Raw genomic sequence first — 26899 nt, forward strand, 5'->3', positions numbered from 1 at the left:
GGAAAAACTTCTGGATGAAGTCTTTTGGATAATGCCACATTAAACATTTGAAGTCTTGATTTATGTGAACAGATGTAAACCTTTCCACGTCTTTTATCACAGAGCTTCTACTGAATTATGATTTGAACAGGAAATAATCTTAGTTCTAATAATTGTAATACAGTGAAATTACATTTTATTGGCCATCAGTTATCAGATACAGGTACTTCAGAGAGTACTCACATCCCTTCACTTTTTGCAGACTTAACTCCCTTGTAGATTTAATTTAAAATTGATATAATAGCCACAAATGGACTCACTTTGTTGTTAGGGGTTATTGAGTGCAGACTAACAGGCATAAATGTCAGTTTTATCCATTTACTGTTAAATCTACAAGATGATAAAATGTGCAAAAAGTGAAGGGGTCTGAATACTTTCTGACGCTGCTTTACATGTGTTGAGCCGAGCCTGCAGAATGTGTCCTGTCAGTCTCAATTATGCTATTTGGAAAAGAGAAGGGGCTGATTTATTAACCTATGACTTTATCATCAAACTGTCCAATAGCCCGAATGAAAAGTAGCCCAGTTACATGGAAAACCACCGAACCTGTCAGCTCTTTTGGTGCTGGCCAAATAGTGTACAGACAAAGGAAAAAACATGAGCGTCAGGTGACCTCAGCATCGAGGTGTGAATGACCCAACAGTGAGCAGGACTGATGAGACCTCCTGGATTAGAGGCGAAATGTCCTCTCAACTGCACAGAAGTTCTACTCTCCTCTGACTTTGTGCTTGTAGATGTCTGCTGATCCCTCCATCTGCCTCTCTGAGCTCATTAATTCTAGGAGGTTAGTTCTGCAGCTAATGCAATAGTTTGTTTAGCATTAAGAGTCCAGCTTCTGATTCACTCATCGTTCGCTCACTGAACTCATTCTGAAGTGAATGCTATGTCATTTCACCAGGATCACAGGGGATTCAGAAAAGGACAATGAATGCACAGCCGTTCACAGACATATATATGCACACAAACACACTGACAGGGAATCACGTACACAAACACCCAAAGATTTGGGGTGAAATACCTGGAGGATTAAAACACTTGAAATGGGAGAGGCTAAGTCACAGGCAGATCTCTTAGCATTATCATAAAAGGATAAAACCTTTTCAGGCTTATGCCTGGGCCAGGCTTATTCAAAAAAAACTTTTCAAATGTCACACTCAAGCACTTTCAAGTTGAACTTTTTTTTTAGATTTTATGCATTTTCTTTCCTCAGCTCGTGGGTGCCTGAAATAAACTCCAGGTACACTTTTAAACTTTGTGTCCTTTAAATCTAAAGTTACCTTGGAATCTCAGTAAAACTGCAAACAAAGAGACCATTGTGGAGACAAATCTGTTTTCCAAAATCGCTGCTGTTTTGCTTTCTATACAGTGTTTTTTTTTCTTTTTCTTCTTTTTTTTTGTTTTTAAGTGCCCATGACCACCTTTTGTTACAGTGGACCAAAATATTGGGGGGGGGGCAGTATAAATAGAAATCAGCACCCACCTTCATTTCAGCAGGTTTGTAGTAGCGGCGATTCTTGTCTTCATTAGTGGTGCGGTAGCCGTCACGGAGGAAACGTTTGAAGCCGTATTTGCCCCGCAGCTTGCGAACTATCTTGTCCAGTGTCTGACTGTACAGAGCATCGTCGTCCACTGCGAAGGCAGGATAGCTGATGGTTGGAAGCAAGGCTGCATCTGTGTTCTGTGGAGATAAAGATTTTTTTTTAATGAAACACTGTCCCACAAAGATTTGTCCTTTTTTTCTACAGCATTTGAGTTACGACAAGACAAGAAATTTAAATGATGATAAGTGAACTTTAATTACTTTTTTAGGGCAGTTTCTGCTTTTAATGTGATAGTAGCAGTAAGAGAGAGTGAGGAAAGTTGGGGGAGAGAGAGAGAGAGAGAGAGAGGGGGAATGACTCGCAGCAAAGGGAGCAACCCCAGTGAACTTAAATTCCATTATTGTAAGTAGTATATAATTGTAGTCACTGTTAGTCCTATAGCATAGCTTTAAACTGCGTTTAGCATATAGCTGAACGGTATTAGCATCTGCTTATGAACAGCACACAACTAATGCTTTATTCAAAATCAAGGACTGTGATCAATTTCTATTGGAACAATCATTAGGAATAAATGTTATGATTAGGCCTGACACACCATTTATAGTTAGAGTCTAATACTCTCATTTTTGTTTGTTTTACTCTATTAAGCAATGGAAATGAAACTATTAAGTCCCAGCTTCACTGCAAACAGCTATTTAAGGTTTTTTAATAGACAGTGGAGCTTCCAAAAATAAGACTTGCCCTCCACATTCTGTGTGGACTCTGCTGTTTAGGTGCTATTTTTTGACATGGACATCCACGAGCCAGTTTGTCAACCAGCTAAGGGACCAGGTTTTAGCTCAACAGATTGACGCCACTGTCATGTATTGTTCTATATTCTCCTTTAATTTGCACAGAGCTCTACAGTTCACAGAGGAGCCAGCCGCTGCTGTCCACTCCCATCCCGTCTTATTCTTCGACTTCTTGTTACAACCCCAATCTACATGTTAACATCCTCGGCAGCTGCGGCTGAAATAGGATATCAGCCTGCAGAACACTTTCGGGGCAGGTGCTGAATTGGTCTAGAATTGAATGTCTTGTGCCCATCTTTTGTTGTAGCTTAAGAGTTACAGATATTGTATTGATAATTTGATTCACACCGTCCTGCAGTGTGTTGGTCTCTCGCTCCTTACTGCGCTCATTCCTTCCAGCTCTTCACCGTCAATCTCTTCGGCTATAATGCCACTGTGGTCGTTTAATTAGACTCATTTCCCGCACACGCTGATGGCAGCTATTCTGCCTGAAACACTCAGCACACACAGAGAGACAGAGAGATGCGATCCTTTAAGTGTTTGGAAGCGGTGGAGTGAAGGGAGTGATTTTGCTCTCCTCATTCCGCTTCTTTTTTCAGCTTTGCCTCCAGCTCTGCAGCCACCTCTCACTTTTCCCACGCCTTCTCAACGCTGGACCAACAATAGCACAGGTATGGGCAGTGAAGTGACTGCACTTTTGTTGAAGCACAGATATTCAGTGACATACTGACGTTAAGTGCAGGGTTTGTTTGATGTTTGCAATTAAACTTTTAAATTTTTGGCATATGTGTGACAGGCCTCTATTTCAGCCTTTGATTGCTCGAGATCATGGACACACATGCTCCTAACAGTCAAGAGAAAAAGAAAGGGAGCAGGTTGCAGCAACACGTGGATTGGAGCATATTTTTCTACAATCAACCAGATATTAGCTTGCTAACTCTGAGACAGTATTTTGATATTGATTATTAAATTATCTTCTGCTCTGATATAATGAGTGACTACATTTAATCATGCTTTTTTTATACAAGAATGAAAGTGAAATAAGAAAATGGAAAAAAAAGATTTACATAAATATGTGCACATTTTAAAACAATACAAAGAGTCTACAGCCATAGTGGCTCTGTGAGGTTGTGGCTATGCACAGTGATGCTTAGAATTAAATGTCAGAATCAGCTTACTAACATGCACATAATGACAAAGCTAACATCCTGATGTTTAGCAGGTACAGTAATCTTACATTGACATGTTAGCATGCTAACAATTTCACTTAATTAGCACTAAACACAAAGTATAGCTGAAGCTAATGGGAATGTCATAGTTTATCAGGTATCTGGACAAAAGCATTTTTGACATGATGATAGGTTTAGAGGGACAGTCAAAGGATCAACAAAGGCGTTACAATTCATCCTCAGGGGAAAATGAATGTCTGTACAAAATATCACACCAATTTGTTCAAAAGCTGTTGGACATTTCACTAAAACCACAAACGTTAACCCCACAGTGGTGGTAGATAAAGAGTCAGAGGATCTCTAGAGTCAGAGGGATTCATCCTCTAGGGACTATGAACAACTAAAAACTATTTTATGGCAATACCTTTAACGGATGTTGAGTTATTTTATGAAATCTGAACATCTCAACCAGCTGGTGATGCTGGAGGAAAAGTCAAAGGATGACCAAAGTAAGTGGGATTAATTCTGTGGGGACAATGAATGTATATGTAATTGATGCTGACATATTTCAGTCTTAACCAAAGTCGTGGATCAGCTAATATTGTCATTGACATCTGTGTAAAATGCATGTTTTTGATTCAGTTAGTGAGCTCAGGTCTTGCAGATTTTACATTAGTGCAGTTGTGCAGTGTGCAGTGGCTAGTAATAGTTTTCACAGGGTAAGTTCAGCAGGTTCACAGATAGATGGATGGACTCACATGGGAGCGAGACTCTCGGGGCAGCAGGGAGCAGAGGGTTTGTCTGTTCCTGTTGTGGGCGTCCAGATCCACAAATATCACCGACCATGAACAGCCCTGCAGAGGAAAACACACACACAGACAGCATCTCAGACACAGCTGAACTCTTCACCTTTCACAGGTACAACAGCAAGATTTCAACACACACATACACCTTTTTTTTTCTGCACACCCACAAAAATGCTCAATGATGCACAACAAGTCCTCCTACATTTATCCAAAAAAAACACACAATAAAATGGCTAAAATGGCTTAAAGCCCACTTTAAAGCCCCCACCACCACACCTCCACACATCAAAACACACTTTCACTGTAAAACCCCGCTGATATTTTTGGGTTGCATGTGTTTTTGAAGCACAGTGTGGGAGTGCTTGAACAAGAGCGAGTCGAGAGTCATCCCATCACTTGAAAAGTCCCCATGTGCAAACACAAAGTGCTGCTACTACAATGCAACCTGTCTGTCCAGTGCACTTACTCTGGGAGGGAGAGAGAGGAGGACAGTTTATTTTTTTAATCAGCAAGTCAAGTGACCAAACCTTCATCCCTCCATCGGCAGTGCTTACATAAAACCAACTGAGTCACTCCTGCAACCTGCTAAGCAGTTTCTAATGTAAGTCAGATGCATTATGTATGAATATTGCCAGAGTCTATTTTTTCCTCCAAAAAACAGGACCAGCCAGGGCTTTTAGTCAAATCAGCAAGCTTCCCTGTGGCAATCTGCATAGTGCACTGAATTACTGGCCACCAATGTAGGCAGATGTGTGACATGTCAGTGAAATGGCCCTCTCAGGGAAACCTCTTCTGGTGTGATAGCAGCAGAGTGGTGCTGCCTCGGATATGTGCTCTTTAGACGGTGGATCATTAAGTGGGCTAAAAGTTTCTTTTTAATAGAATTAAAAAGTAATAATTAGCAATTCACACATATGAAGCTGCCAAAAATGCAAAAATCTGCTTTTGATTTGCGTTCATTGAAGTAAAAAAAAAAAAAAAAAGGTATTTAAATGGAATATGGCATGAAATTCATCAAATAAAAAATGGACATAAAAACAGAAACAAGCACTTATACAGTATAATCTGTAGTAAAGTCTTTGTAGTTCTAGATGTGATACGACATAAGATAAGAAACTTTATTTATCCCTTTAGGGAAATTCACAATTATTTTAATGCAATTTAATTCTCTTCTTTCCATCCCCAGATGTTCACTGACTGATTGAACGTGTACATAAAACATTTTGTCTTTTTTAAATAGACATTTATATTATTCTGTTCAGTGAGGTTTCTAAACAACATGAAAAAAAAGAGCCAGATTGCGGTTGACAATTCCACCAGCCACAGACCAAGAGTCGTGCCTAGAGGGAAGTCACCTGACAAGTATCTGAAAACTGAAGTGCACTCTGGGAACACGTACTGATGCTGAGAAAGATGCAACATGTCAAAACTCAAAATGTGCTCTAACAACTGGTAGAGAATACCATGAAAGGATTAAATGTAATTGTCATGGAAGGATTAGAACAATTTGACCTGCAGTCTTTGATAACTAAGGCAAACAACTTCCAGTATAAAAAAACAGTCAGAAATATTTTCAACTCTGCATTCTTCTTCTCTCTCCCTGCTTCTCCTTATTGCCCCTTTTACTCCTTCCACCTACTCTAAGGTTTTAGCCTTGGCCCCTCTATTGTGAAAATGTGACTCTATAAATGAGTCAATTACAGGCCAGCAGAATCTATGCCAGAAAGCCATCAATGTCACTGCTATTATTCTGGTCTAATAATAATGGCTAAAAGAGTGTAAAATATATAATACTCCTTTCAAAGACCCAATAATAATACATAGTCCATCAACTTGATACCGTTTTCTGTGCAATGATACGCATGAATGAAATTCAAAGAGTCATGAATTCAAAAGAAAAGTATACTGTATTGTGGAAAAAAAAGCCTCATGATGTCATCCGACAGCCGTGTGTGTGTGTGTGTGTGTATATAGCTGGATTGAGTTAGGTTTGTGACCGCTCCACTACATCCCTGCTCTCGACTGGGTGTGAATTAGGTGACAATCCCCAGATAGAAAGTGGAACCTGTTAGGATTTGATTGTCCAGCCGTGTGTACACAGCTCTGTGAATTTAATGACTGGCTTTAAAATTGAAGGATCCTCCTCTTGTCCAGATCAATTTTATCCACCCAGTTCAATTTGTCACATCGCAAAAGCTGCTATCTTTGCATCCGTTGTGTGACTTCTGGCAGGATCATGGAAAAATCAAAACTTCACCAAACCGACGGCTGCGTACCATTCATCTAGGACAAGGCCAAATGTGACACACACCCACAGCAGTCTGCAGCCGGCGTAAAATGTGATAGCAGAGCTCACAATGTACCGAGTGTTCCAGTTAAAGGGGTTGGGGGCAGTCACATTTGGTGCTGGAAGGATAAGAGTCAGCTGGGAAATCTAGATTGATAGAGATAATTTACAGGCAACTGAATGGCTTTTACCACTTCCATTCCCACATAGGGACAGGAAACTGGATGAGACATACACACTCACACTAACAGAAGCCCCACACAGCACGGATCATAAAGCAGCCACCTATATAAATTGATTCTTTCAACAAGCTGAGCTCGTTGACACAATCTATTCCAGGCACTCGGTTAAATCCCTCATTTTGCAGCAAATCAGAAGAGAAACACAAATGGCGACTTTAATATACACTCGTCCTTACAGCCTCATACGATGATCAGAGTAACACTCCGAGTTCAGATGCATAAGATGGCTGGAGGAGCCATCACTGGCTGACACCCAAGTGGAGAAAAGAAGAAGAAAAGATAATAAGAGAGGAGGCTTGGAAGGCTTCATTTTCCAATCCATTAGCAGCTGTAATGAATGTCCCTGTTCTCTGCTCTCATCCATAGGAGCAAGGAAAAAAAAGACACGTATCCATTAATGGATAAAAAAGCAAACCGGGACATTCGGAGGGAAACTGGGAACAAACATCAACTGTGGCCATCGATCAAAGTCCGCAGAAACACAAACAATTTGCTATACCAAACACAAACATGCTAAATGAATCTCCTGATGGTCAAACATCCTCTTGGACAAACAGCCGTGCATCAATAACAGCAGCACTAACTATGCTGATGATGTCTGCTTGTTAAAACAGCCGTGCCATCCCATAAATTCACCTACGGAGGGCTCATGCGCTGCACACATGAAACATATCTCGCTGCTGTAATGGATCTCTGCAGATTTGAATTAGAAACTAGGCCGTCTATCTATAATGCGATCTTGCATCATGTGACACTATTGGACAAGAGACAAATACAAGTGTGTCTTGGGACTTGCATGAAGAAGGGGAAAATGTGCGAGGAGTGGGTGAATTATTCAAATACCTGGTTTCCAAACAAGTTGAATCCATTGATGGCCTCCAACGCAGCTTTAGCCAGGCCCACAGAGCTGCAGAGATAAGAGAAATCACAGAACACACAATCAGCAGATTTCACCAACATTGATGCACAATGGGACAGATGTAAAAAAAAAATAAAAAAATAAACTATTTCATAAGAGTGACAACAAAGGTGGTGTTGTGATGGATGCACTGATATGAACCGTAGCTGAGTGTCTTTCAATTGTCAGAAGGCAAAAAACTAAGAAGCACTCAGAATCACAACTTGAATCTTAAATGGCCTTCTGTCAGGAGTCAATCAAGCTGAAGGCTCCTGAGATTGTGGTCTACTGTAGATAATGGATCTCTTACAAAAAAAAACAACTTATACTGAATTTCACACTGGCTGGCTACTGTGATTGCAATGCAGACTAAATGTGAATCAATTTCACTGTCATTTTGTTTCCCTTTCTGCCCTGCCAAGATTTCCATAGAAAAGAAATGGAGGGAGGCAAAAAAAAAATAATTTGCAGAGAACTCTGCGATGACTGGCGGTAGATCCGCTGACATATCAAAATGCATTCAATACCATTAGTGAAGCCCAAATTGATGCTTAAGATACAGAGGATGGCTGGCTAATTCAGCCTGGATAAAAGCTCTGCTGAAACTAGCTCTGTAACACACACAAACACACACTCTCACACACACACACACACACACACACACACACGGACATGAACATGGCCAGTAGCGGTCAGCACCTCACACAGAGATAGAGGAGATATGATGCTTGGTTGGGGGGGGGGGGGTGTTATAAACAGTGAGACTAGGAAACAGGAACAAAACAGCATTATGATGCAGCAGTTTCAGCTGACAGTTGGAGACAAAGATTCACATGATGAAAATGTTGCAGGGTGTTAGTCAGTGAGCTCAGACCTGTAGACTGCAAAACAATATTCTGGTAAATACATTTACATACAGTGCTGCAGTTCATATCCCATATACTGGCTTAATAGCTTCATATGATTCTTCCTATTTTATAAACCTGAGTTGGGTTCCTATTGGCAAACACAGCCCTTTTTCCTTGGTGCATTGTGTATGAACCCTGTCCCGTGAACCTGCAGCTCCCTCCAGCCTTACGATGCTTCATAGTTGAGTTTCAGCTCATTGTTTAAATGTCCGGACCACAACCATAACGCTAGTTTCATGATCGCAGCAGCAGGCAACTGTTCTCAGCAAAAACAAGCTCTAAAAATCAACTGTACACAAGTTAGTGTGTGGAGTATTTGGCAGCTAAACAGCCTGATATTTCCCTCAGGAGCTGGTAAAAAACAGAGCTAAGAGACAGTGAATATTGGACTTAAACAAGAATCCAAATGGATGGCAGAGTAAGTGTAACTATTAAATGTGTAAATAAGCAAAGGAGTGCTGACATATTCAGCATTTCAACTACAAAAGTGAAGATAATCTTGTGTTCATGATTTGCTTTCGCTGCTCCCATTGTTAACATAAAAATACTGTTTAGAGCTACTTTAAGGTTTTAAAACTGGATTCTGATAGAAGGCTTCTCTACAAGACAGGGTCACATTATTTTGTAATGCAGGACCTGCTGTAATCCAAACCGTCTAAAACTCATAAACAAATGAGAAAGTCAATATTGGGATTCATCAGTTACTAATCACCAATTACCAAAAAACATTTGAACCAGTGTTCAAATGTTCAGGGTATTATATAGGAATGGTAATATATAACAATAATAATAATAATAATAATAATCACAACATAAAGCATATAACACCACATTCACACTGATTATTTTAATTTCTACTGAAAAATTCCTGAACACATGTGCACAGTCCTGTTTTTATATTTGTAATAAAATTGCATGTATCTCATTACAACATGAGATATTTCAGTACATCCTGATGCTCATGAGATTAGATATGCTACTTTAAATAAAACAGCTCCAGTCTAGCCATTTGGCTGAGTGAGGTGATAAACATGAGGCAGAAGCAAATAAAATGAATCATTTGATTTGATAGGGACAAATGAACGCTCTGCCAAAATGAACACATCCTTTCCTGTTCATTTCCACTGAGCTTTTTTCCTGCCCACTGGCGCTCTGGGAGTAGAAATGACTGCTCAATTTGATCATTTACACAGATCTTGTTTACATGGAACCATTCTGAATCTGCCCCTGCCACAGTTCACTATTTGCATACAGCATTTTAATTGGTATTACGCAACTACATGTATAAGCTAGCTCACTAATTGTGGAAATCCAGAGCATGACCACGGGGGGAGGAAATACAAGAACACAGTGCTTCTTCACAACACTAAATTTGTTATCTTTTCTTGAGGATATTTTGGTGAGGTGCTGCCAAGAGCCTTGGATTGTTGGAGAAAGTAAAAAAACATGCTTCCCACAGATAAGCTGTGGTAAACTTGAGGATCTTTATCAAGACTCTAGGGGAGGAGAGCGAGGCAAGGCCGACCTTGGATGATAAATCAGTTTAGAGCACGTAACAAAAACTCAGTGCAGTCTGAGTTCAGTGGCCAGGGACAGTGCTGATGTTTTAACATGTGGTCCAAAATCTTTTTATCATTTTATCATTTCAGTTAACAGTTCACACTGTTGATCCGTACATTTCAACTCAATACAGCCCTTATTCCTCACTGATAGAGGTTATAATAAATACATTTAATCAGATGAAGAGTCATCAGCTCAAATCATAACTTGAACCAATCAAGAGGAGAGACCCTGAGTCTCTCTTCTGATTGGCTGACTGTTTTTCAAATAAAGATATAGCAGATTTTAGGTAAACACTTGGAGAAACCAAATCTGTAAGGTTGGATCCAGGTGGGCCATGCTGGGGGTATAGCAGATGGTGGTGACTATTTCATTGTGACATCACAAAGTTACAGAAGTTGTGACGTTTCATTTTAAGGCTCAGTTTCTGAATACAGGCTGTGTGCATTTTGTCTGTGGACTGAGGCTTTGATACTTCCACAGTATTAATATAGAACCTAGACCTGCTAATCAAAAACACATGGAAATCTCACTTTCTAGTAAATGGGACCTTTAAAATCTTTACAGGTTATTAGTATTTGTGATTTCATTTTTGCAGCTAATTTCAAGAAGCTGTTGCTACCCGCCTGAGGGCTCTCTTGTATGATTTGTGGTGTAAAAAGTAAACAAAACTCCGACTTCAGTAGAAGTAAATATACCTTACAGAAAAGTCCCATTACAAAAGTACAAAAGTACAAAAGTAACTGATGTAATAATTGAAGCTATGAAGGAAGGAAGGAAAGAACTGCCTACAGAGCTTAGAGGCAGGATTGTGTTGAGGCACAGATCTGGGGAAGGCTACAAAAAAAATTCTGCTGCCTTGAAGGTTTCCAAGGAAGAGGTTTGAAACAACGTGGACTCTTCCTAGAGCTGGCCTCCCAGCTCCAGAGATTCTGTGTGGAGATTTCTCCTGTGGGAGAAACTTCCAGAAGAAGAACCACCGCTGCAGCCCTCCACCAATCTGGGCTTTATGGCAGAGTGGCCTGTCCTCAGTGAAAGAAACAGGAAAGCTGCTCGGAGTTTAGCAAAAAAAAAGCCCCTGACAGACTCTCAGACTGTGAGAAACAAGATTTTCTTGTCAGATGAAACAAAATTGAACTGTTTCACCTCAACATCATGTCAGGAGGAAACCAGGTACGACTCATTATCTGCCCAGTACCATCCCAACAGTGAAGCATGGTGGTGGCAGCAGCAGGCTGCGGGGGTGTTTTTCAGTGGCAGGCACAAGAAGACTAGTCAGGGTTGAGGGAAAAGCTGAATGGAGCAAAGTACAGAAAAATCCTTACAGTGATAGTTTGGTTTATTTGACATGGGGTTGTGTGAGGTAGTCATACATAGTCAATGTACTACCTGTAGTAGATGAGGATTGGTGCACTCCCGGTTTGGAGAAACAGACAAGACCTTATTAATAGCACAAGCACATTTGAGTTTTGCATAATACAGTGTGCACCGTAGCTGTGCCTGTGTGTAGTGATACAGTAGTTCAACGGTTGTGAAAATGTATTTCCACAGGAAACAGCAAGTGCAAGATAAAGTGGTGAAAATATTCAAAATATAGCATACATGTCAACTGGACATTACAGCAGTACATCACTCAGCTTCTGTGCTGATGCTCTTATCTGTTTCTCCAAACTAGGAGTGCACCGATTCTAATCTACTACAGGTAACACACTGACTATGTATAAGCACCTCACACAACCCCATGTCAAATAGCTAAAACTATCACTTTAAGGAAACCCTGATCCAGAGCACCCTGACCTCCATCTCTTGTTGAACTAGTATATTATTATATCACTGCCTAGTCACACAGGCTGTGTAAGGTTACAGAGGCATTTAGCAGTTGACTTCTCTCTTGTTGCTTTTGGCACTGATTGTTTACTTCAGTTTAGTTCTGAGGAAAGGTTTAAACTCTGCTGTTATCACCCACCCACACATACTCTGCACTAGTATGGGCAACAGAACCCATGAAAGGCTAACATACAGCAGTGAAATTTACAGCATCGCAGTGACTTGTGACAGTGAAATCCAGACAGCTCCGTGTAGATATACTGTGAATCTGTTTTTTTATTTATTTTTTGTATCTATAGACACCAGTATACATTGGTGAATGGTAAACTACGCTGATCCAGCTGGCAACAGCGATTACCGAGAGCACTGGTAAGGTGTTATGGATGTTGTAGATAAGCCATCTCTTTGAGTAACACAGGGGAAATAAGGCTGAAAACTCAGCAATGTGTTCCTTCAGAGAGACTGGATATCGGCATTTGGAGGGAAATATCAGAATCATTTGAACTCCAATATATACATTTATTTTTGTACATTTCTTTGTGTTGCTGAGCTATTGACTGACCTGGAATGCAGCTCAGTGCTGCCATTGTTGTATTTACTGCCTCGCTCCCACATGCCGTAGTCAGGCACCCTGTAGGCTCGTTCCACACAGAACACCAAGTTCTGGATAAAGGAAACCTGCACACAGAAGACACACATCAAACCCAAGAAGGCGTGGCCGCTGGGAATGGAGGCAATACAGACAACTGCAGACACACACAGTATTTTACATACACACACACACACACACACACACACACACACACACACACACACAGGTACTCGCAGATCCAGGGCTGCAGGCAGTAAACATGTTTCCACACCAACACAGACAAACACAGTCACACAGTACCTAATTTAAGATGCTGCTACACACTCACAGTCTCTCTCACACATAGGTGCATATAAAGTAATGGATGACCTTTACCATTGATCTGGGTTCATGCGTGTAACTCTCCCTCTCATTACAAAGGTTAGTAAAGAGGACAAGAGAACTGATTCCTCATCAGTGCTCAAGGTCAAGCTCCGCCTGCATCCACAGACAAGGTGTAAAGTGGCAAAGTGTGGCCGTATGTGAAGCTATAGCTTCACAGCCTTGTCAACTAGACTGAATGGATGCATATCACAACTTCCATTTATAGCAACATTTTAATTATCAGTGCATCACCCTTTCATTACAGGCTCTAAGAACTCATCAGCAGTGTCCTTGATTTCATCATCCAACCCCCCCCCCCCAACACACACACACACACACACGCACACACGCACACACACACACACACACACACACACACACACACACACAAAAATGGTGGCCTCATAATTTTTCGGTTGTGATTATCAGAGTTAGGGAGTTTCTCATACAGTATCTATCATCTAACCCACACCATACTCTGCAAGAGACATGTCAAAATCAATAGGCACATCCAGAAAAAACTAAAAGGGAGAGACATGAAATGTGTGACGACTTAAAGGCCTTGAATCATTAAAAAGACTTGAAAGTAGCAGTGCATGTGTGTGTGTTCTTGACTGATGGGAGATTTAATCTAAAATGACAAAGCAGGGGAGAGAAAAGGAGAGAGAGATGAGAGAGATGGAGAGAGGCAGATAGAACCTGTGTAAGGACTTAAATAGGCCAGTCTGTGAAGGAGGGCAGGGAAAGAGGGAGCAGGGCAGAAGAGGCTGGGAAAGAGAGAGGAAGGTGTTTGCTTGCTCTCATACTTAGGGTATTATGAGTGAAGTGATTAACGAGGGGAACTTTTTAGTATCTTAATGGTATCTTAATGAATGTTACTGCCCATCGGCCAAACGAGCCTCTCCGTCTCCCCGCTGCTAGACGACTGTCCCTGCCACTGCTGCTTTTTTTTTTGGAAGAAGTTTGCGAACATGAGCACATTTGCAGAAGCATATACTATAGTTTTGCTTTTACCCATGCGCCTGCAGCACTCTGACTGTGAAAAAATGCAAACTGCTTGTGTTACATGAAAAAACACAGACTGTGATACACACAGGCTAATGAGATGCTCCATTTCATGCTGCATGAAACTGAAAATGGCATCTGGAAGGAGGTTGATAGTGCATCTTCTCAGAGGACATGCAGCAGCCTTTCTATACCACCTCATTGAAAGAAAAAAAAAATACTGCAATGCAGCTTCCAGCTCAGTCAAGTAAATGCCACTGGACTTCACAAGCAGTGGCAGCAAACAACAAACTAATAAATGCTGCTGTAATAATGTGATTAGTCCAAATGAAAAGCATTTCAAACAGCTGAGAACACAAATCACAAGTCCTTTTGCTCAGTGAACGTGATGTTTGTTAATACAGGGATGGGGATGGGGGGGGTGCCAGACCTCTTCAGTTTGGATTACACAACCTAATAAGCACTGTTTAAACATGCAAATTAAGGCTGATGCACAAACAGGGCTGCCCTCATAAAAGAGTATCATTGTCAGTTTCTTTGCAATCAGGAGTGAGAAATGGAGAAAAATGAGAAGCTATTCAGGGGTTGGCTCTGTAAACAAAGTGAAAACTGTATGCACTGATTGGTGAGCGTCACATGTCCTTACTTTCTTGAGATAAACTCAATCTAGTACACAAATGGATTCCTTTACAGCAAAAAATGTCACTGCTCTACGGCGGCAAGTAAAGCTGTGAATGAGCCAACCATAAAAGCTAACACAATTAATGAGGTTCCAACTGCCCCTGAAGGCCCCACAATAAACAGCACAGCGTGTAAACTTAACAGCCACGTCGCCGTGTAGTTTTATTAAGGGCCAAACATAAAGAAGACAAAAACTGACAGTGGACAGATACATTAAAACTAAGGAGAAACCATTCAAAGGAGCTTTTCAGTAAGAGTCTGAATAAGTTGGCGCGCTGCCAAATGAGACGTTATCGGTTCGATTCCCTGGGGGACATTTAAGCCCCACAATGAAATCATCTAAACGTGTCCCTGTTGAAAGTCAATGGAGCATCTTAGCAAAAATATAAATGTGAGCTGGGCCATAAAAGTGAGGTACCGTCCCTTGATCCTGCATGTGTGTCGGCTCTCGGATATCTAGGGGATTTAGAGCACATCTAACTGGCTTTACAAACCCCTGGGTCTTACTTTATAGCATCGGATTGGATCCTCAGAAGGCAGCATCATATATTTTTATATTTGTGACTTTCATTAGGTCCACAATTTGTCTTTGAACAAACAAAAAGAATTTTACAGTGATACATGGTGACAAATTTAAATTTTGACCTGCTGGTGGCACTGAATGAAAAGTCAGGGTTCACCAAAGTCAGTAAGATTCAAAAACTGACTGACAGGCCAGGGGGCAAGATACGGAACCCTAAAATGCCCCTGATGGCCATTCCATCAGTGTATGGGTGTGATGTATGTATGTGTGCGTGAGTGAAAGTATTATGTAACACTTTGAGTGGTCTCTAAGACTAGAAAAGTGCAGTTCATGTACCGTTTAATTTCCAATTCACCCTACTGGGACCATAATCCACACAACATCTGTTGAGATATGTCAGTCTAGACCAAAGTGGTTGACACACAGACCATTCCTACAGCCATGTCACTAGCATGACTTCCAGGTGACTTCAATGTGCTCAGAAATAATGTCAGTGGTTATTTAACAGGTTGTCACTCATTTTGAAAAATCTGTAAACATGCATTCAGAAAAGTAAATGTAATACTGACAGCAAAGGAAAATCCGCACTCAGCACAGGAAACAAGATTCTGCATGAGCAAATGTAAATATTCCAAGCTGGAGGCTGATTGCTACTGGTGGACTGACCAGAAAATATCAGACCAATAAAAGGGACAGGGTGTAAATCCCTAGCAGCCAGAATCGATCACCTTGGCAGTCAGTGTGTTGTTTACCTCATCTGTGTTGTAAATGATCTGCAGGCCAGAGCAGATCATCTCCACCAGGTAGAGCAGAAACAGGGAAACGGCATCGATCTGCAGCAGTGACAGAGAGAAGAGGAGAGTGGACCAGATACAATTAAGAAAATTACTGTCATTCATGCACTGTGTGTTATTTGTCAATACAGCTGTCTTTGATTTCCTACATGCTTTATATTAGCTATTATGTCTTTGGCACTGAACTGCTGCCATCAATAATGCCTCCTACTTCATGGTAAAGTTGATGGAGAAGAAATAACAGCCAAGACATAAATGGATAAACAGTAAGTGCTTTGAGGATTTTTTAGTTTTTTACAGTCAAGTGACTTTGTAGTTTGATTTTGATTTTCTATCTACCTCCCTTAATGTACTGGCCACCTTTCACTATATATGGAGTCTCCAGCCACACATTACACACCACATTGACATCTGCCAATACCATTGACAGAGTAATTTAAACAGAGTAATAAGTTGTTTAGTGTCAAATATAATGCACCTCTGAGGACAAGTCAATTTCACACCTGTACATGCATGCCAAGAAGAGGGAGGAAGAGATGAAAATGCATATAACATGTACATGGATGTATGTAAAAAGTGATTTTGATTTTAATATTTCATCAAGGGTTGCCTTCTTCATTTCTGCTCGCTGGCTCACCTGCAGGTGGTGGTAGTCGCCATAGGAGTAAACCTCGTCACCAGTGTCTACATTGAACACTGAGTGCAGACACTTGGAGGGGCTGGGATCCTGTTTGAACTGCTCCACCTGGTACAGAGATACACACAGACACAGAGAGGAAAGGATGAAAGAGAGAGGTCAGGTGTAAGAAGTGAGCACAGAAAGAGAGGGAGAGGCGGAGGGCGTTTACTGACAATTCAGCTCCTCACCAGAGACACAGCAGCCTCGAACACATTAAAAAACACATAGATGGAAATGTTGTGTATTTAGTTAATGCATGGTAATGAAGCATCATAATCTCTGCTGTAACATCTGCCACGCTCCAGTGGCTGTACTGTGACCCTGATGCACATCCTCCTCCTCCACCCCACTCTTCAACTCCTTTCATCACTTTTCTTCAACTGACACTTCAGCTCCTTTCTGTGCTTCAATTTCATCCCCAACTAAAATCATTTTCAGTGTTTCTACCTGCCTCAGCTTCAGCCACAAGAACAGGTCCACTTTTAGAACAGATGCTTCACATGAAATTACAGCTGCTAACTCTGAGATTGTTCTGCCCTCTGCTTAAGTGCATGTGCAAAAACAAAGTACATTTTTGTGTACTGCAGTGACCCTAATGAGCAGTGGTTGCAGAGCAGGGAATTCCCCTCAGAGTTATCAAGGCAGGGTCGAGAGCAGGTGTGACTGCTTCTTCTGCTGTAATATGTCTTAACGTTGTTGCCATGGACACTATTACACAGTAATTTGTTGTGTCCATTTTTCCAACACTACCTGCATAATGTATTTGCTTTATATTTGTTTTACTGCCAACTGGGTCTCAAATGACTTAACTGATAGCTAGCATGGTTGTAATCTGTTAGCTAACCTGTCTTGCCTTGATTTAGCATTGGTTGCCGCAGCGACGACAGCCAGAGACAGAGGCATTATGTTTTCAGGTTGTGTGTCTGTCCGTCCTATTCTCATGACCGTGATATCTCAGTAACTCCTTGATGGACTTCTTCAAACTTGGCACAAACATTCACTAGGCCTCAGGGATGACCTGATTACATTTTGGTGGTCAAAGGTCAAAGGTCAAAGTCACGGTGACCTCACATAACATGATTTTGGCCTCTTGAATGTGGTATCTCAAGACCACCTTGAGGGAATTTGTTTAGATTTGGCACAAACATTCACTTGGACTGAAAGATGAAAGATGATTAGATTTTGGTGGAGAAAGGTCAAAGGTCACTGTGATAATCACTAAATAACTTTGTTGGCCATAACTCACAAATTCATACACTATTTATGACAAACTTTTAGTCAAATGTCTCTAAGGCCAAAATGAAGTGATGACATTTTATATCAAATGGTCAAAGGTCAACTTCACTGTGACATCATAATGTTCTGCAAAAACACCTCTGGACTTTATTCAACCCTGTAACTCAAGAAGGGGAGCTTGTGACTTGGCTGGTTGGTGGAGACATACACTTTATAGTCCTCTAGTTTATTACATACTTATGTTAGTGCAGTGAGCCTTGTTCAGATTCTGATTTGTGTCTTGCGCTTGTTGCAGTTTTACAGTAAATAGTGGATCTTCATTAAATATTGAAGAAATAGTTAAGCCTTGTGTGTACTGGAGAACTTCACACTGTTGGCTAACTGTCTAGCTATGAACAAGGACTACTCATAAAGAGGACAGTGCAGACATTAAAAGCATGTTCACCTCCCTGAAAGTCAGACCTGCATGAATCCACACACTCCAGTGACAGACAAACTGTACATAATATGTTGTCTCTCACATGGAATAAGCAGGAACAGTCAATAACATGTCAGTCCTCTGTACAACGACCCAGGCAGATAAACAACATAACACAGTCTGATAAGGGTCAGATTCTGGGAAACAAACACTTAAAAATCCTGAACAATATGTTAGTTGTTGTGTTATGTTCAGAGGTTTGATGGTGGCTTTGTGTGTGTTTGCTGCATCAACTCGACTACACACCAAAACACAGCTAGGGCGCCAGCACCGTCGCGCAGAGTTATAAATAATTGGCCCTTTGTCCCATTTTTACCTCATTTGTTTCTCTTCTCCCCACCTGCTCTCACTGCTCTCTTCATCGCCGAGTCCCCCAACCACTGACTCCATTTTTCTCTCTAACTCCCACCCTCCCTCCTTCCTCACTTCTACCTCTCCTCTCGCAGTACTTTCTATTATTCGCCCTCCTTTTTCTCTGTTGTCCCTCGTGCTCTCTGTGTCTTGATCTCTTTTCTCAGACTTCCCCCTTTTTCCTCTCGTTCTTTCCTCTGGCACACTCACTCTCCCCACCTTTCTCTCTCTCTCTCTCTTTCTCTCCTGCTCAGGTCATAGTGGAGACCCTCTGTCCCACTTTTACTGAAACTGCTCCATTTCCTGCCATCCCACAGCGGCTAATGCATGTGTGTGTGTGTGTGTGTGTGTGTGTGTGTGTGTGTGTGTGTGTGTGTGTGTGTGTGTGACTGAGGGGGAGAGCTACCTCTGTCAGCAGCTAACAATAGATGCTGCTGTTTATGTTTCTATAAACCTACTTTTGTGTAGATGTTTTTCTGATTCTTGCTCCAGCAGAGCCACGGTGTCAAGTGGCTCCACACTCTGGATATTCTGAGTGGCCCCAGATCTTGCTTATTGTTTCAAGTGCTGCAATGCTCCAATTTGAGCTTCAAATTATTAAAAACGCCCACTGCTCTATGAACTAATGGGTTATTGTACAAGTCCACCTACATGCATTTATTGTCCGTCTATATATAGACACAAAACATGCATTTCATTGCACCAATTAGCAATATATTACTGGACAGAGCTCAGTTTATAGCAGTGGTTCAGAAAGAATGCAATGGCATCAACCAACTTTTTACTGTTGTTTCTTAAGTAGCGATGATGTGATGATGATGAAGAAAACTTAGCTGACACCGTCTTGCTTGTATATAAAGAGGTTTATTACAAAGAAGTCCAGCATCAAATCAAGCACCCTGGGTTGCCTGAGAGAGGAGTCCAAGCCAATATGAATCTCCTCTGAATAACTCCCCGTCTATATAGGTTGGTTGTTTTCGTGAACCTAAGGTAAAACATATGGTTCCTAAATTACAGAAAAAGGGCTTCCTTACATAAGATGAGGGAGTCATCTATCTCCCATCCACACCTAGACCTTTTGACCTAGAAACCCCTAGACAAAGCCCCTAAATCTTTTTGCCCTAGAGCCTTCTGGCTAAGGCCCTTAAATTTTTTTGACCAAGGGACTCCTAGCTAAACATACCAAACCCATAAAGTCACATAACATATGGAACTTCAGATACTACATTACACTTAGGGAAGGATAAACAACTGAGGTTTCGATCAAAGTTGCCAAAGTTGCAAAATCAGCTGCTAGGAGGGGGATATAGTGCTGCCCCACCCACCTCAAACATTTTATGAAGACTGACATTCGACAGACATTCAAATTGTCATATTTTAAATTATGAAAAACAAACATGTATTCACAGCAGGGGGCCTTTTCTTTGAATAAAGCAAGTAGCAGTTCTCGTCCTATGCATTGAGCTCTTTACTTTTTTTTAAAGGCCCTGAAAACCTTTTTTTCTTCATCAGCTTGTGAGTCTTATTTTCACTATTTTCATTATGATATAAAGCCACCTGGATGAGGTTAGGTAAAATCAACAATGTCTTGTCAGTAAGAGATGGGACGCATTAAAATTTTTTAAACCAAGTGTTTTAGAAACTTAAACCTAACAACATGTGGGGTGTAAGACTGAAGTTTCAAAGTCATTTGTCTCCTGAATGCTATACAACCAAACCACAACAGCAAACACAATCGGGTGGGTGGGTGAATTATGTCCAGAGGCGATACATTTTTTGAATGAATGAAGAGCTAAGGTTATTAACAGTGATGGAGTCAGTCCCAGGTGGTTGGTGGGCATCTTTGGTTAAGGATAGGGAAAGCTTGTAGTTTTGGTTAAATAAAATAAACACTCTCTGAAGTTACTCTGAACTTTTTCTGTATTAACCAGACCGCAATCTTTGCTGTCAGAGCCTAATCATAACCATAGAAAAGTTTAATAACGTTGTAGTCACTACAAGTGGATATTCTACTGCAGAAAACAAAAACGTTATCTGTGAAGATTTTACTGATGTGTTCAGTAAACAGCATATTTGAAAATATGTCAATTGCCAAATACGTACATTCAAAACTCAAAATCAAATATCGTCATTATGCTGACAGAAAACACAATCTGGTCGCACTTAAGTTGTGTAAAAATACAACATTTATTATTAGTTTGTAGGACACATGGTTGCCGTCTGAGAAATGATTTTATACTTTTGTATTTTGCAGTTTTCTATGCACATCTGGACACATCTGGCCACCTGAACAAAAATTTACCCTTCCAGCTCACAAAGTGACTATTTTTTGTCAAAGCAAAAGTCAAACATTTTCACTTAATGAAATTCAATAATTCTGAAGGCCACTTTCCTGGTTCCTCAACACCACTATATAGGCTGACAGTGGGGCCCAGCTGCTGTATTTGCTCTGTGATATTTGCCCAGCAGTGGCCCCGTGTCACGTCTCCATTAAAAATGCCATGTTCTCCGTAAGTGTTGGAGACGGGGTCGTAATGAGCCCTGCTCTGTGTAATTAATTGTGTAAACGCAGCTTTGTAATTAAGACACAGAAAAGCTCTCCCCTAAATTAGGTCGTCAAGGTCGAAGCAAGATGAAACAGAATGGCTTTCAAAGGCACACACTCTTACACGTGCACGTACACAGTGGCACAGCTGGCTGCTCTATTAAAAGATGTTGTTCATGCGGAATAAAAAAACGACGGACATATCTGGGTCCGCTTTGGGCACGTACCATGGTGTGTTTTGCCACTCTTCATTCGCAGTCTACTCATGCACATGCACCAGGTTTCCTGCAGACGTGGTGTGAAATTTCCCCCTTAGGAGCAAAAGTCTTTGGCAATTAACAGATTGCTGGTTATTAAGCTCTTAGGACCAAAGCAAGCCGCTCCCATTGTCATTTCTTATGATATGAAGGAGGAACCAGATGTGTCCAGCGTTCCAGCTCTGAGGGGCTTTGATGAATAGCAGCTCAGGAATGTACCTTTGATCTGTAATACAGTGTGTAATTGCGTGGTGCTTTTATGCAAACATGCAGTGTGAAAGCTGAGGAGCTGAGTGGAGGCTGGCTGAACTCACCTTATCAGCCTGTCTCATGTAGCAGTACAGGATCCCTCTCATACACTTGATGGCAGAATGCTCCAATTCATGAGTTCGCCCCAGGTCGTCATCGATGCGTCTGGACAGTGGGAGAAGGAGAACACATGAGGGAAGTTTTTAAAAGATAACAATTACCAGTTGGGTCTTATTGTTGTAGTTTTGGTCTTTTTTTTTCTGATGGTAATATGTTCGTAACAAAGTAAACAAGCAGTCAGAGCATCAGACAGGCTGCAGGCAAGACAACAGTTTAACCATAAATGAAAGCAAGTGCGCCCAAACTTTAGGCAACACTGCTGAGCAGATTCTGCTCAGGAAAACTGTGTTCATGCACAAATACAAGACATACAGCAGTTGAAAGCTGAACCACAAAGTTGGTCTTTAAACTGTGATAGCTTATTTGTTTTTAACAGCTTGGGGGAATAATTTTACCATTTGCAGTAGAAGTAACCCATACAATACTGGTCCCTATGCAGAGGAGTACCAGAGTGGTATAGGGTGGTCGAACACAGTCTGGTGCATTTGACAGTGTCTCTGCGCGAGCGCTTAAGCTTTCAACTTTACTGTGGACATCTGGACCTGAGACCAGATGAAGAGGAGGTTCTGACACATAAGGTCCATTGACAGTTGCAAATAATAATGTGGATAATTATTTATTTCTTCATGGGCTATTAGTGTCCATCAGAGAAGATACATACAAGTGGAATAAAGCTCAGTCTCAATACAGTCAGCTGATCTGCGCAATGAATGAAAAACCTTCATTCATATGAATTCATGTTTGTAAGAAGTCAGTGGTGAAGACTAAACAGATGAGCACTAAAAAGCAATATATCACTTCTTTCCTTGGTCTGGACAAACTGAAGTCATCTACAAATGTAAATATGACTCATCAGTGGCAGCAATGGCTTAAAAAATCATTGTGTAATTCATAAAACCTTTAAAAAACCTCTGTGTTATACTCACATGTAAATCATCCCAGTTTTAGTAAAATCACTTGTGGACAACACTGTGTATGTTTTTATGGAAAGTAATCATGGTTGACTCAGAGGTCAATCAGTTATGGCTGCAGTGGCAGTCAAAACATTTCTGATGGGGCTGGCAGGTCTCAAATGCACATGACAAAGTAGCTCTGCGCTAATGCTCTCCCCGGTGCTGCATTCACGAACTGTCCTTGTGTTCAGTCACGTGCCTCCGCCCCACTGAACTAACATTTGTCTGTGGTCGCTCAAAGCGAAGCTGGCCATATGGATGACCTGAACAGACACACTGAGGCTACGTCCACATTTATATGTGTATCACTTTCGCTGCCTTTACCTCAGCACTCCACACTACTCCTGAGGTTTTTAGCCTCTAAAATAGAGACTTAAGGAGACTCTAGCACTCTGCAGGACCTGTAAACAGAGTTTGGTTTGTAAAATCAGTGGAGTGTTCCTGTAACCGAGGCCATGCCCCCTGTGATGCTAGGAGGCTGCTCCACCCAGCACCACAGTGGCTGTTCCCAAAGGCTACATCCACACAACTAAGTTTTAATTTGAAAATCTCTTTTGCTACGTTGACACACTAGTCCAGAGTTTTCATGCCCTAAAAAAGAGAGACTTTTGAAAACACTGCTGGCCCTGTTTTAGTTTAAAATCTCTGGAGCTGCATTGTAATCTGGATGGCCAGAAACTTGACTGGGTCTTAACAGTCAGGGAGACAAAACACAAGCAGCAACAAGGACAACCCTAGAGGCCGTGGCAGAGCCAGAGGGCCGTCACAACTCCCAGAGACAGTGGTGAATGCAGCATAGACAGCAACCAAAGGTTAACACCACCAATTTATTAAATCACTTGGAGCACAATCACATTTCCTAATATGAAGAGCCCCTCGCTTAAAAAAAAGACAGAGACCAATAAGTGCCAGAGTAATCATTCATTGATCATAATCGAGGTAAATGTTCTAAATAATCCTGATATTGATTTGAAGTCATATCTCGCAGCCCTGTGACAGAGGTCATCCTCATAATGAACTTGAGTATCGACAGAGGAAAGCCAAGCCACTGCCATGAAAGTTCAGTGGTACACAGTGCATTAATCACAGTCTTTTAGGTGTGACCCTCCACATCAGAACTGACTGCGGGCAGAGCATCTTTTCATCTTCCAATACAAGTATCTCATATTGTAATATGCATAAGATGGTCCAGCACTGACCAGGGGTTGCAGTAACATAGCCAGCTCTTTTAATTTAATTACAGTTAATCAGAAAATTCAACCTGCCCCCACCCCATTAGAAAATTACATCAATAAAGAATAAAACGTGAGTGGACGAGGTGGTGGATGAAACTTATCGTGTCTATTTAGAAAATAAGTTTGTGGCAAATCCAACTGTCAGTCTAGTCATTGACTCTCTCACACACACGCACACACACAAGTAAGTAATGGCACTAGCCAAGCCTGTCAGATGAGAATAATCTTAATTAAATCCCAGTGACAATTCTAATAGGAGGCAGCCATGACTGATGAGTGGGATCTGCCGCTGGTCACATCACTGCAGTACACTCTATTTTTACCCCTGTCTTCCCCCTCCATCTCATTTCTTCTCTCTCTCTCTTATCTCTCCATTCGCTTGATCTCCCCTCTGCCCACCTTACCCTCCAACTCCCGCCCGATCATATCTCCTCCTTCAGTCTCTCCCTCTCTCTCTGAATCCTCCTCCCTTTTCCACTTTGGCTCCATCCTTCCAATCTTTCTCTCTCTCCACATCTCTCTCTCCATCCATCCCTCTCCCCTCTCTCTCTCTCTCTTCTCTCTCTGTCCTATTAGAGGCTCATTTTGTGAAAGTGCTCTTTTTCCTGGAAACTAATCACTGAGGAATGCAGACATCAAGAGCAGACACAGTTGTTAAAGGAGTTTGGAGCCTTTCGACTTTTCTCAGAGAAATTCTTAAGTGTTCTCCTTGAACCAATAATTGAGATGTGTTTAAAAAGCAAAGCCTTCAAATCGGAGAGGCAGATTAAAGATCAGGGTCAGTAGGTATAAAACAAATTTGACTTTAACAAAAACAAAAGTTGAAGAAAAGGGGATAAAGGGGCAGAACACTGTGAAACCCTATGTAACTGTGGATTCTTGCTCTGTTTTACACATAATGCTCTATGAACGCAGTCATCTGTTTGTCCATTTCAGTCTTTCTTTCTTTTCTTTTTGGCTGTGGTGGTGGAAAAATGGAACAAATTCTTGCCTGACTGCACAGTAGTCTCTCTCACAGCTGCTGGAACACATACACCTGTACAAATCTCTGCTGCAGATCATTTTGTACAAATACAACTTTATAAATGTGTCAGAGCCACATATGATCAAAAGTAGTTGAAATTTGTTCTGTTTGTACACAGGATTTCATGTCATTTATGAATCACTTGAACATTCACATGTACACAAAATGATGGAACTATTGTGAAAATAATATGAGATCAAACAGTTGGTTTATCATTTTTAATACCAAGATGTAAAAGTGAAATCATTAGCTGACCACTCATTTAGTCATAAGTTTCTTTTATGATATTGACTGAGTTATAACAAATGAATGTGCTCTTGTTATACGTTGAAAAAGCCCACTGTTCAAGCTGCATGTGGTTTGGGACATTTACACAAATAGCAGACATGCTTCTGTGTATGTTGTGGGTGTTTGCTATTGGTTGTAATTATAAACTGATATGTATCTTGACCAGTTTGTGTTCATTTCTTTATCCCTTGTTCTTGTTCTAAAAAAAGGTTAATTTGACTCTGTACTGTTGGGACAAGGAATCAAGTAATGATTATACTTGCCAACTTTGTGTGAGCCTTTTCCCCCTATTGATCAATAATAATCTTTTTGATTCATCTTTGGGTCGATCAGTGTCTGTGCTTTTATTTCTGTGTTTGTGTTTCAGCTGAAAATTCATGACACTATACTTCACTGTTTATAGCAACAAGCTGGACTCAGCACAGTGACTGAAAGTGTTGACCACCTTTTCTAAGAATTTAGGTTTTATTAAGAGATACTTTTACCATGTAGATATATTTTGCCTATCAAAAACGTTTATTTTTTTATTTGCAAGAACATAAGCTGCAGCTGTTTGCATGTCTGCTAGCTAGCTCACTCCGACAGTAGTTACTGACTCTTTCCTCCAAGGTCAAGGAGAGCATCAGTGACTTACCACCTTAGTTTGTGGGGTTACAAGTTAGGTTTAAAAAAAAAGTCCCATTAATGACCAGCACATCCAGTTTACAATATTTCCCAACTATGTAGAAGCGTGATCTGGCTGCTATCAGAGTGTAGGCTAACATTAGCAGCATCATCATCCAATATAACATAGCATCCACCAAACAGACTGGTTAGTCTTCATCCTAAAACATTTTTGTCCAGGGGATGTCGCTTTGGCCTCCAGCTTTTAGCCCACTATTATGTATTGGATTATAGGGCGGCGCAGTGGTGCAGTGGTTAGCACTGTCACCTCACAGCGAGAAGGCTCTGGGTTCGGCCATGACCCTTCTGTGTGGAGTTGGGTTGGGTTTCCTCCCACAGCCCAAAGACATGCAGGTTAGGCTAAATGGTGACTGTAAATTGGCGTAGGTGTGAATGTTACCATGAATGATTACGTGTCTCTATATGTCAGTCATGTGATACACTGGCCACCTGTCCCGGGTGTACCCCACCTCAATCTCAGTTGGGATTGACTCCAGCCCCCCCGCAACCATCTAAGCAGTATAGCTATTGGGTGAAGGGATATTGTATTATAATTAACTAGGTAGCAGCAGTAATTTTAGCCAGAAAGACTGATGATTGCTGGCTAGAAATTAGAAACTCGCTTTTGTCTATGTCTGGAATGGGTCAGGTTCAACTTGAAAAAATTTGAAATCTCTAGGAGATACTGTACATGTCTATCAATCAATCAAAGCTAGAGTGCAGGCAGACAAGTTCCAATTTACATGTAATAATTATCATAAATGGACACACCTTACAGGTAAAGGTACATTTAGT

General features: G+C 41.1%; 1 protein-coding gene across 4 annotated transcripts in view; it reads right to left on the reverse strand.

Annotated features, from left to right (window-relative positions):
* Positions 1–26899, reverse strand: part of phkb (phosphorylase kinase, beta) — a 105416-nt gene that overhangs the window by 63517 nt on the left and 15000 nt on the right. For all 4 annotated transcript variants that reach the window (XM_071489189.1, XM_071489188.1, XM_071489186.1 and 1 more), the window contains 7 exons: positions 21887–21986; positions 16664–16771; positions 15985–16065; positions 12631–12746; positions 7719–7782; positions 4299–4394; positions 1520–1717 (listed from right to left, as the gene is read on the reverse strand). In XM_071489189.1, coding sequence (XP_071345290.1) covers positions 1520–1717; positions 4299–4394; positions 7719–7782; positions 12631–12746; positions 15985–16065; positions 16664–16771; positions 21887–21986 — 763 coding nt within the window. The remainder of the gene's footprint in view (positions 1–1519; positions 1718–4298; positions 4395–7718; positions 7783–12630; positions 12747–15984; positions 16066–16663; positions 16772–21886; positions 21987–26899) is intronic.

This window comes from Trachinotus anak, unplaced genomic scaffold (genome assembly GCF_046630095.1).
Source record: "Trachinotus anak isolate AG129_WGS33_773 ecotype Australia unplaced genomic scaffold, CSIRO_AGI_Tana_v1 ptg000011l, whole genome shotgun sequence".
Classification (NCBI taxonomy): Eukaryota; Metazoa; Chordata; class Actinopteri; order Carangiformes; family Carangidae; genus Trachinotus; species Trachinotus anak.